Raw genomic sequence first — 12014 nt, forward strand, 5'->3', positions numbered from 1 at the left:
AAAAAAAAAAAACTCTTAAAAAAAAGGGGGGGGGGGGTTTTTGAGACCAGCAGATGGCATAATGGTTACATCACTGGACTCTCACATCATGGACTGCAGTTTGAGTCCTGACCTGGTGACTTAAAACTCATGCCAGATAAACAGATGGTGAGTTCCTGACTTGGTTCAGTAGTCCTGAGAGGCTTTTTAAAGAGTCTAACTTGAAGTTCCTTATAAAAGGTTCCAGCAAGCCAGCTAAATCAGTTAGTATTCTTATGGGGCTTTGTGCAAATAACAGACCAAAATCGAGACACTAAATGTATTTTTTGCAAATAAGTTAGTCTATGTTATGCCTCTCTTTGGTAAAAGGGAATGGAGAGAGAAAAAGATGTTTCAGAAGAAAATTACAGTGCACTTTGTTACAAGATTTTAGCTCTGTCTATATCTGTTTTCTCAGTTTTTAGTGTCTACCTATTATTTCAACAGAATCCTAACCTTTTTTTGGGCCTTAAATGTTAAGCAGATTTTTCTTAACATCTTTTGATTTTGATTTATTAAAGCCCAAACTGCTTTTCTTGAAATTAAAAAAAAATACATTTAAAAAAACATGCCTACTTAATAACTGCAGTAAGCTCCTATAGCCTTAGCTAGGTGCTGCTTTATAGTTTATTTATTCGGCTCACTGAGTTTTATGCCTAAAGTCAGACATGCGTTCATAGATATGTTTGTGTCAGTTGTACTTGCTATTGAAAGTATTTAGATTAATTAAGATCTCTTGTGAATAAATAAAATGTGAGGGGAAAAAAGCATGGAAAGCAACTGTGGATACCAGAGACAGTATCTAGGGATAGAAGAGGAGGGTGGGAAATGGCAGAGGGTGAGAGGGAAGGAATGGGGGGAGGAGAGGGGAAGCAAACTAGATAAGAAACAAGAAATGGAAAATTATTTATTGATGATAACATGTATGGTAATATCCTTGATTGAGTCAATATACAGTGTATTCTGGATGGGAAAACTCATTTTGCATGCTGCAATGATATACAGCAAATGAATGTAAAATAAATTTAAAAAAATAAAAAACACTCATGCTGGATGTGTATGCATGCATGCCCAAGATCCTGAGAGAAGAAAGGATTGTGGCTTGACCACCTCCCCCCGGGGGGGCGGGGTGGTGGTGGTGATTTCTCATTTTCTTTCTGTCTGTCTCCAGTGAGTGGATGCACCCTATAGCAAAAAAAAAAATATCTCTTAAAAAAAAAAAAACTTTTTCTCCATAGATTTTCATGATTTCTTCGCTAATTTGGAATCTCATAATTTGTGGGTGCTTATGTATATGTGTGTATGGTGTTCCAGGCAGGACCTTACTGTGTCATGATCCACCTGCCTCAGTCTCTTATGTAACTGGGCCCATGGGTATGTGCCACCATGCCCAGCTTTTTTAGTATGGATCCAGAACAAATGTGGTCCCATATGCCTTCAGCCTAAGCAGTAGCGCCAGGTGCTACCACAGGTGGGCCTGAAATCTCATAATTTGGGACCAGCAGTTAGAGTAATGGCTATGTCGCTGAACTCCCATGTAGCCGACCGCGGTTCGAGTCCCGGACCCGGTGGCTTAAACTCACACCAGGCACATGTGTGTGCATGCCCAAGATCCTGAGAGGAGAACAGAAGAGAAAGGATTGTGGCGTGGCCATCCCCCTGGGGGGTGATTTCTCTCTTTCTATCTCTGTTTTTCTCTTTCTGGTGAGCGCATGTACCCTATAGCAAAAACCATAATTTGAAAGGATATGTTCTTTTTCTTGGGTTTTTGCAGTAGGGCACATGCAGTCACGACAGAAAGGGAAAGTGAGAAATCACCCCACAAGGAGGATGGCCACACCACAATCCTCCTCCTCCATTCTCCTCTCGGGATTTTGGGCACGCACGCACATGCACCCAGCATGATTTTCAAGCTGTCAGGTCTGGGACTCACACTGCTGTCAGTCATGTGGGAGTCAGCACCTTAACCACTTCACCACCTACTGGTCCCAAGAGTGTTTTCAAATTATAGCCTAGTGATCTTACAGACTAGATAATTGGGTGGATATTAACAAGGTAACACGGAAATGGGCTTATCATAAATTCAAACCCTTTTTGTATTTCTAATATATCTTAGTCCCTACAGAAACCAGATAAGATGAGTTTTTATACAGAGCAGATTTAACAAAATAGTAAACTAATTGATGAATTATTCTCTTCTTTTAAATAGACATGTCTTTTAATGAGGCAACAACATGAAGCTGCGGCTTTAAATGCCGTCCAGAGACTAGAATGGCAGCTGAAACTCCAGGAACTTGATCCCGCCACGTATAAATCTATCAGCATTTACGAAATCCAGGAGTTTTATGTCCCCCTTGTTGATGTTAATGATGATTTTGAATTGACTCCTATATAGTGGCATTACTTCTTGATGATGTCATTCTAAACTGATGATGCTCAAGCATTGTATACTGTGGAATACTGCCTTTTGACAAAAATGCTGATATTATGCCTTTACGATTGTTAGTAAAGTTCAACTAAGTTGGCTATGTAGGAAACACTGTCATTTTATAAAAATGAAGAAAATTGTCTTAGATCTTAGATACAATCACAGTTTCTAACAAAAAGCTCTTATTTATATTGGTGGAAGGTAACTATTGCATTAGCGCATGTGGCAGACTGTGGTACATATTTAAAAAGTAGAGGATTGGCTAACAGCGCTGGAAGTTGTTAGCATTGTAGAGAACATTCTAAAGAGATAACCACTAGTATTCAAATCTATTTCAGGTTTTATTAAAAGTCTATCAGTAAACTAAAAGGTTCAATTCCCACCAAATAGTTTCTAATGTGGAAGAAAACTTGGCACAAAACTTCTTCAGTTTATTATATCTGTAAATTAACTGTACAGTATTCTTTTCAAAAGTTTTAATATTGTCTTCCTTTTTAATAACTTATTTTATACATATTGTGCAGATGTAAATCTTGTAATTAATGGCCAAAATATATACAAAGGGATTGATAGTCAAAACATGTACAAAGGAATAACTGTTAAACTGTTTTGTCTAATGTTTTATTGGACCAAAGTTGTAGTTTGTATGAAGTGTAATAGTAGTGTGTTCAGGTAGCAAAACTTTTAAATAAGGCATGCATGTGTTTGAGTTAGCTTGTTTTCATCCTCATAACTGTAAAGGTTGTGACTTAGTTGTATTGCATGCTTCCTATAATTTAACTCTCCATAATCGATGCCTGGAACAGTGTAAGGCGTTTCATACTAGTCTTCTGTGTGATGGAGCCTGTGACTTACTATGTGGGACATATTATTTAGAATTAGTCATACAAAGAAACTTAGCTCTCTTTCATCTCACAGTAGAGCCTCTTTCCCCATGGGGGAAAAAATGCCTTTGAATGAAAATTGTAAATGTCTATTTTAATACTCAACTATGAAAGAATCTGTGAATATATGTAAATATGTTTAATAAATTTTATTGGTCATGTTAAATCATTGTAAAACTTTTTTACATTGCTTAAATTTAATGTTTTAAGCTTAATAACCTTTGCACTTTTAAAATAAAAACTGAGTACTTAAATCAAAAAAGAGAGATTGGTAGTCAAAATAAGTTAAAAGAAGCTTAGAAATATTCCAGTCAGTCTCTTGAATGTTTATGAAAAATTGACTAATATGTTGTATTTTTTTCCTTGTATCAAGATGCAAAACATATAATTTGCAAAATTTTATAAAATTTGGTATGCTGTTTTATAATAACAGAGTTAGCAATAGACTTAGAAAAAGTCCAATTTCTCCTGTAACATGGTGTAGATTAAATAATCAGGAATATTTCACATCTGAAACCTGCTGCTGGACTTGTTAAACATTTTTGAAAGAAAAATTAGGTAGGTGTAAAATTCATCATAAGTATATGAAATAAAATTTACAAAACTTTCCGTAATACTTGCATAAATTATAAAATATACTGATTATTTTCTACTCTGATATAGAAAAGTGAAAATATATGAGGAATGAAGTAATAATTAAATTCAGTTGGAAATCCCAGCTAATGGGAAAGAATGTAAAATTTTTGAGTGCAAAGGTACATATTAAGCTTTAAGCTTAGGGATTTTTGAATTTTTACATCAATTTATATTTTAATTCTTACTGTACTTGGCATGCGCAATAAAGCAGCACGTGTAAAAAAAAAATACACAGTGCAAGGACTTTATTATAAAGGTTGGATGTTCTTTTCTTTAGAAATTTAGGTGAGAGATTTTGGCCTTTTTTATTGAATAAATTGGGCCAGAAAGGCAGGGTAGATTTTTGAAGCACTGGTTTTGTTGAAGTTATGTTTATTAAGGCTGAGAATGTTAAAAGCTAATTTATAAAAGCAATACTTTTTAATATGAAAAACTTAATGCAGTTTGTTTATACTTTTGCCTAAAAAGGAAATTTGTTGGGATAGCCTTGCGAATCATAAAAGTCAAAAACTAGATTCTTGAGCATTAAAGTTATAGAAAATAAGAGGGGGTAAGTTTATAGAGCATTTTGTTCTGTGGTTCAGCCAGAGAAGGGGAGGAAATATCACTATTTGGCCAAATAGAACAAGCGCCAGAAGAAAAAAGCAAGCAGGAGTCTAGAGAATTTTTACTCCTCCCAGCTTTTTAGTCTTAGCCACAGTTATCACCCCCTTTAATGTACCTCAGAAAGCTGGGGACCTCTCTGCCATGATTCTGCTTCTACAAATTTCCTTTGTGAAGTGACTAAAAGCTAATTGGCATACCTTACAAGAAAAGTTAATGCCTTCTCATTGGAAATTTAAAATCAAGTAAAATAGTTAAGGGCTTTGATATTAAATGTATTCTGAAGCTCTGAAATGCGAGAAAAAATTTGGAATGCAGTATATGCCTGTAAAAGTTTTGGATTCTGAAAGAAAATAAATGATGGTTAGTTTAATCAGTAATTCTTTTTAAATTATTCAAATATCATGAACAAGATACTAAATTGTACCTAAGAATTTGTATTTCTTTAAATCTTGTTCTAAATCATATCTGTTTAATAAATGACTAGTTGATATTTGTGCATGTTATTTAATAAAGAGTTATATTTTTATAGAAAAATAAGAGTGAAATGTGTGCTAAATGTTTTGTTTTTGTTTTTGTTTTTTTACTTAATTTTTACACTCTCTTATAACTGTAAGCCAAACATCAATGTTTACCTGGGCAAGTAGCAAAATTATAGAAATATTAATCCCAAGAAAACAAACATCTGAGGAATTAGCCTTCCACATTCAAATCTATTCAGAAATGAGAAGTCTCGCAAATGATTTTTTTAAGTATTAGACATGCTGCAAACTTTGTAATTGCAAAATCTCAAGAAGAGGCCCTAAAGTTCATTTTAATAGGACATAAGCATCATACAATTACTCCAGGAATTGAGTACAGAGCTAGGTATGTATTTTCCCCAAAAGTTAGGAAACTTATTTTCTGTTTCTAATATTCTGACACATAAAAACCCAAGTTTTTATGTAGAGGAAATTGACTATTTCAAACTCCTAAGATAGTATTCTCTTTTTATGTTTAAACAAAGCATCTTCTTTATTTAAAAAAAAAATCTAACATTTAAGGCACATAAATTATTACAAGAGATAACCTTCAGAAAGACTTGTATGAAGTTTAATAATTAAAATATCTTGTAATTCATCATTTTCTTACAGGCTTCTAGAGAACCTTCTGTATCTGAAATGGAGTTTTGTTTAAAGCCTCCACAGGAGTAGTCACCCAAATTATTTCCAGTAAGTAAAACCATGATTTACTGACAAAACTGAGGTAATTAAGGTTTAAATGATTCAGTTAATCAAACTAGCTAAAAAGATTTTTTTAAAAAAGCTAGAATTGCAAATACTAGCATAAAAACAGCAGAAAATCCGACTTTGGATTGGCTGAGTTTACCAATAAAGTGCTACACAGTATCTGCAAATAATACAATTTTTTCATACGTGTGCAGTATCTTAAAAAGAGCGCATAAGTTTTTAGATAAACACAGTGCTTGCTTGAGTGGGAATTCAGTTTTATTAGGTGGATTATATACTCAAGAGAATCTAAAAGATATATGGAGCACATTCAACTCTTGAGTTTTTAAATACATTTTCTTAAAAACTCATACCATTTTGTCCCTCACTTTAAAAAAATAGTGGTGCTGTTAATGTATATCAGAAACATAGCATAGGTTTACTGGTTTAAAAATGCTATTTTTCTGTCCCTCTGCATAAGAGAATATTTATCAGTATCTTTTTTTAATTGTTATAATTTATATTCAATAAAAATACCTAAGTCATAAGGCAGTTTGATGAATCCTGATAGATATAAATGCATTACCATCACCTAAATTAAGATCATTATAAACACTTCCATCACTCCATAAAGTTTCCTCCTGCCTTTTTCTAGTCAATGCTCTCTTCCTTAGATGTGATCACTGTGCTAATTTCCATCACTATATATTATTGAGTTGTTAGAAAAGTCATGATGTATTTTTTCGGTGTGTTTTATGCAAAAAATGCATCATGACTTTGCCGACAACCCAATAGTTAACTAGTCTTCAACTTCATAGCAATAGAATTATCTAGTATGTACTCTTGTGTCTGCCCTTTTTCTGTCAACATAAGGTTTTGAGAGTCATCCATGTTTCTTATATTAGTAATGAGTAGTAATTTATTAATGAGTAGTAGTGTGTTGTACAAATGTGTTATGTTAATTCATTATATTGTTGCGAGTGGTTGGATTGTTTTCCGTTTGGGACTTGTGAATAAACCTGCTATGAACATGTACACCTTTTTTGTGGACATATTTTTTCATTTCTTTGGCTACATATTGTAGAGTACAATTACTAGGTCATCGAGTAAGTGCATGTTTAACTTCATTAGAAACAGACAGTTCTCAGAAGTGGTGGTACCATTTCACACCCCCACTATGAGAGGCCCAGTTGCCCAGAATCCTCATCGGTATTTGGTATTGTCAGTCTTCGGTTTTAGCCATTATTGTGGGTACGTCGTGGTATCTCGGTGATAAGGGAGGTTCTGCATACCTTTTCATATGCTTATTATTCATTTGTACATCTTAGTTTGTGAAATGTCCTCAAATACTTTGGTCATCTTTTAGTGGTTTGTCTTTCTTAGTGACTTGTAGGAATCTTCAATGTTCTATAAGAAAGTCTTTTTTCAGATAAAATTATCATGGACGTTTTAATCAAGTGTAACTTGCCTTTCCGTTTTTCTTAATGTTAGTTCCCTCACTGTTTCATAACACTTTTACACTGACATAATTTTCTCAGTGTTTAGTGGATATCTTGGCCCAAGTAAACACTGTTCCCATTTATCACCATGAGGCCACACAGGTACACAAACAAACCACTGGATCTTTTAGAAACACCACCTTGGGGCCAGCTGGTGGTGAGATGGTTATGGTGGCTGGATCTCATAAGGCCAAATGTGCAATTTGAGTCTTTGATCTGGTGGCTTGAAAAACACACCAGATACATAGGCATGCTTGCATGCCCAAAATCCTGAGAGGAGAAGGAAGAGAAAGGATTGTCCATCCCTGTGGGGTCTCTGTCTCTGTCTCTCTTCTCCCCACCTCCTCTCTCTAGAGGCTCTCTTTTCTCTCTCCTATGAGCACAACCTACCTCTCTGTTCATTTTAAAGCCATTAGTGTTTGACTGAAAGGAAGTTTTAAAAAACCTTTTCCTGTAGTTCTCTGAATGATTTACCATGACCGATAAAATTTAACACATTTACATGTATTTACAGATTCTTTCATAGTTGACTATTAAAATAAATATTCAAAAATTTCATTTGAAGGCATTTTTACCACAGGGATGGAAGAAATAGGCTTTACTGTGAGACGATAAAGAGCTACGTTTCTTTGTATAACATTCTAAATATGTCCACAGTAAGTCCCAGGTTATGTCACACAGAAGACTAGTATGAAACGCCTTACACTGTTCTATCATCTTATTTCAATAGTATTGCTCCCATTTATCAATAGGTTTTAATTTATTTAAACCACATGATTAATAAAAGAATTTGCAGAGGCATTATATTATTCATGAAAGAACACTGCATGAGAGAGGGAGAAAGAGAGGCGCCCTCTAGAGGGCTCGGTCACACCACAATCATCCTCTGGTCCTCCAGCCTTCCAAGATTCTGGTTATGTGCACACACTTGCCTTGCTTCCAGGTCAACTGGGCCCAGGACTCAAACTGCAGTTGGCATGTGGCTTCCAGCTCCACAGTCTAATGCACTACTGACTATGCCACAAAACCTGAGTCTATTTTATACATCTTTGTTAGTCATGGCCTCCCGACTCTGATACCAGAATGAGAAACAGTCCTTTTGGATGACCTGTCAGGTTGAGGGCAGTTGGGGCTAATAGTTAAGCAGACTGCTGTTACTGCCTGAGCGTCTCAGGGACTGGTGCAGAGTGTGTTTTCTCCTTAAAGGGGCCAGGTCATATTGGTCATTCTAGAGTTCAAAATGACTTACTGACATCATTGTCATTTCCACTTTGTTCCCCAAAGAATCTGCATGGGAGGTAATGTGATCTTCCTTAGACACGAACTGCTTACAAAATCTCAGTTTTGTTTTTTAATTGTCAGAGGTTGTATGTGTTTGCCGTACAGAGGGGAAAAGAAAAGCACCCTACAGTGTAGCGTGGGTCATACCACAATCCTTTTTCCTCCATTTCTCCATCTGTCAGGATTTTAGGTACACACACATAAAATCCACATGTTTTTTCAAACTGCTGGGGCTGAGATTGGAACCACAGTTAGCCAATGGGATCTGACTTTCTATCACAGTACTTAACCATTGGGCTATGGTACCAGCCCATTTCAGTATTTTTTTTTCTAAGTTTATTTGTTTAAACTTAGAAAAGTTTATTTGTTTACTTCTCCCATGAGTGAAAGAAAGAGAGACAAGAGACAGCACCCCCAGTAGATTCTTGACACCACTTTCCACCCCCAGCTATATCCAGTCCCTGATCGTGAGCACTCCATATTCATCATACTCAGGGAAGTCTCTGAATAAACCTGCAACTTCCCCATGTGGGTCAGCCAGAGTCTCATTTTACCACTGCACTTCTGTCCAGCTTCCTGAATCTCAATATTAATTCTATGTAGTTCTGAGCAGTCAAGCGGTATTTAGTTATGCTTCTTGCTGTGTAGATACCAGCCGTACATAGTGGGAACAGGAGGCCACTAAGGAATCCAAGTCATTAACTGCCACCCTTCTGGACCTCAGTTCCCACCAGGCTTCCCCTACAGGCAACAGAGCCAGCTTTATAGGTAGGTACTAAGAGCGTCCTGCTTCCTAACTTCTAGAATTCCTCTGACTTAAGTTCTTCAGTATCAGGTGAAAGTAAATGTCCCTGAAGATAATATGACATACATAGCTTGTGTAAGTGAACTTAAGTTCTTTCCAGAAAATTAATTTGAATAGGGAGGCTAACAAAAAGCCTAAGTGTCCTGGAGAGAGAAATGATGATGATTGTCAGTGTATAATAGGGAATATCAATCACTAAAAAGAACAGATCAAGTGGTTAAGGCTGACTGTAAAGGCATGATTTCAGGTGTTTAACTTTCATTAGTGACCCTTGTAACAACATGGAAATACTATTTGTTAGTATCCCTTTCACAGGGGAAGAATTGGGCCCTGAAAGAATAAGTGAATCATTCTGTTACACAGTTGGTAAGTAGGAAAGCCAAAATCCTGGGACCAGCCTTTCTAAACTAGCTGGTTATTGTGGCATGGCTTAACACTTGTCCAGGCAACTGAAACCCACTTTATCCTAGCTGATTCTGGTAGCATGGAAATGAATACCTCCACTTTCGTCATCCTAGATGAAAGAAATCAGCCAAGAGACATGGTACAGTGGTACAGCAAAGCTCTGTAGCAGGGTAAAATGAAAAGTACAGAAGAGCAGGGGAAAGTTAGAGTACAACCTAGAGAAGTAGGAGCAGGCTGGCTCCAAGGGTGGATACCAGCATTGAACTTTCTGCGTTGTGTGCTTTTCTATCTCCTCCCCTTTCACTTCAGTGCACGCTCAGTTGGGCCTTGTTATATAATCATTTCCTGAGAGTCAATGCAATACTATGTTAATGAGCTAGAGGTAACTTGAGGGCAACCAAGCTCGCTACTTGGAAGGCTCCAAGCTACATACGCTCTTTTCAAGTTGTGTAGACTCTGTAGCTTCAATACTGTCTGTGCTCCAAGTTCTATAAACTCCATGTTGCCCCTATCTTGAGCAACAGGGTGTTACCCACCACAAAAAGGGCAGTTTGGGGTATTTCCCATGGGCAGTACCATTGGCTTCTAGATCCTCCCCTCCCTGCTCATGTCTAACTGTCTGCCTACCCTAACAGGTACTCCTTCTAGAGGTAATATCTACCCTGTTGCATCTGCCTGTCCTTGATCCAAGCATTCTGCACCTTGGCCATCCCGCGAGCATGATCAGCTCTGAACCTGGTACTGGTAGTCAGCAATGGGAAGCATCGAGAGCTACTGAGCACCAGGGCTAGGCCAAAGAGAAGACAGATAATCCAGGAGACATAGCCATTCAGCTACAAAGTTCCACCCCCAGCTAGCATTTTATTGTACCTGCTGCTTTTCACGTCCACCTTCTCCTATTTCATTGTAAATGTTGGCAGGACATGGCCTACGGCTTTGTCTTGTATGGGTCAGCATTATAGTAGATACTCAATAAATGTTTATGTAATTCATGAAAAAATGGTGGACTGAGGGAACCCAAGTAAAGGATTTTTCAGAAGGAAAAGAGGGTAAATAGGATTAAGGTCTCAGTTTCTGCAAATATGAAACAGTATAAAAAAAAAGGAAAAAAAAAGATTAAACTCTATGTTGAGAGGGGGCTTCATAAAGTTCACAGAAAATGCATATTATGGGAAGAAAATCTGTTTGGATTTCAAATATTTTTGCACCAGAATAAACTGAAACTTTAATCCCATTTCTCAGATGGTATAATGTGGCACTCTTTTTTTTTTTTTTTTGAGAGGTTTTTGCTATAGGGCGCGTGTGCTTTCCAGAAAGACAGACAGAGACAGAGAGACAGAAAATGAGAAATCACTCCCCAGGGGGGATGGCCACGCCGCAATCCCTTCTCCTCCATTCTCCTCTCAGGATCTTGGGCACGCATGCACACGTGCCTGGCGTGAGTTTTAAGCCCCCGGGTCCGGAATGCGAACCACGGTCAACTACATGGGAGTCCAGCGACATAGCCATTATGGTAACTGCTGGTCCCTAATGTGGCACTCTTTGAGGCTGACTTACTTGGGAAAGTTCCCAGTTCAGGTCTAGAAATCTCCCTGAGGACACCAGGCACACACGTGTCCATGAACCAGGGCTGACTGAGGCTGAGGGTGGGTCATAGAATCAACACCCTGTTTATTGAAAGTGTCCTCTCCCTTCTTCTCCCTCTTTCTTGCTCATGGAAGAATAAACTTTAAAAAAATGGAAGTAGTATCTAAAAACTAAAAAGGATAATGTGATGTCATATTTTCAAAAGGTTAAAGAAAAACCTCAGCACTCATAAGTCTTAAAAGCAGACAAAAAGCTGAAGTTAATTAAGTACGAAAGAGTAGAAAATGTGGACAGGTACAGCCTGGCCAGATCAGCTTTAAATGGAGTTGGAAAAGGAAGTCCTATTTAAGTCATCTTATTTAACAAATAACAACACTGAAGGCTCAGGATGGTGAAAGGAGCAATTTGTCCTGAAGAAACACCAAATAACTCTGATTACCTGAAATACAGTAGCAAGCATAGAACCAGTGGTGAAAATTTAATGATTAAAAAATGCAATGAGCAAAACTATACTCTCAACACAGAGGCACACAGAAGACTAAAGACTAAAGACAACACTGGCTAATCCAGAGGGAGTGAACAAGTTGACAGGGCAAGCGAAGAATAACCAAAGCATCTTCAGGGGATTTTGTTGCTGTGGCTGACTAGTGAGTTGTTAGG

The 12014-nt window shown here is 37.2% G+C and overlaps 1 protein-coding gene across 6 annotated transcripts in view; it reads left to right on the forward strand.

Moving 5' to 3' along the window:
* ANKRD12 (ankyrin repeat domain 12) overlaps nucleotides 1-6812 on the forward strand; it is a 152124-nt gene extending 145312 nt beyond the window's left edge. For all 6 annotated transcript variants that reach the window (XM_027766498.1, XM_027766499.1, XM_006164020.3 and 3 more), the window contains one exon: nucleotides 2228-6812. In XM_027766498.1, the coding sequence (XP_027622299.1) occupies nucleotides 2228-2413 (186 nt within the window). In that variant the 3' untranslated portion in view covers nucleotides 2414-6812. The remainder of the gene's footprint in view (nucleotides 1-2227) is intronic.
* Nucleotides 6813-12014: the final 5202 nt, after the last annotated feature.

The sequence above is a fragment of the Tupaia chinensis genome, unplaced genomic scaffold (genome assembly GCF_000334495.1).
Source record: "Tupaia chinensis unplaced genomic scaffold, TupChi_1.0 Scaffold143584_1, whole genome shotgun sequence".
Lineage (NCBI taxonomy): Eukaryota > Metazoa > Chordata > Mammalia > Scandentia > Tupaiidae > Tupaia > Tupaia belangeri.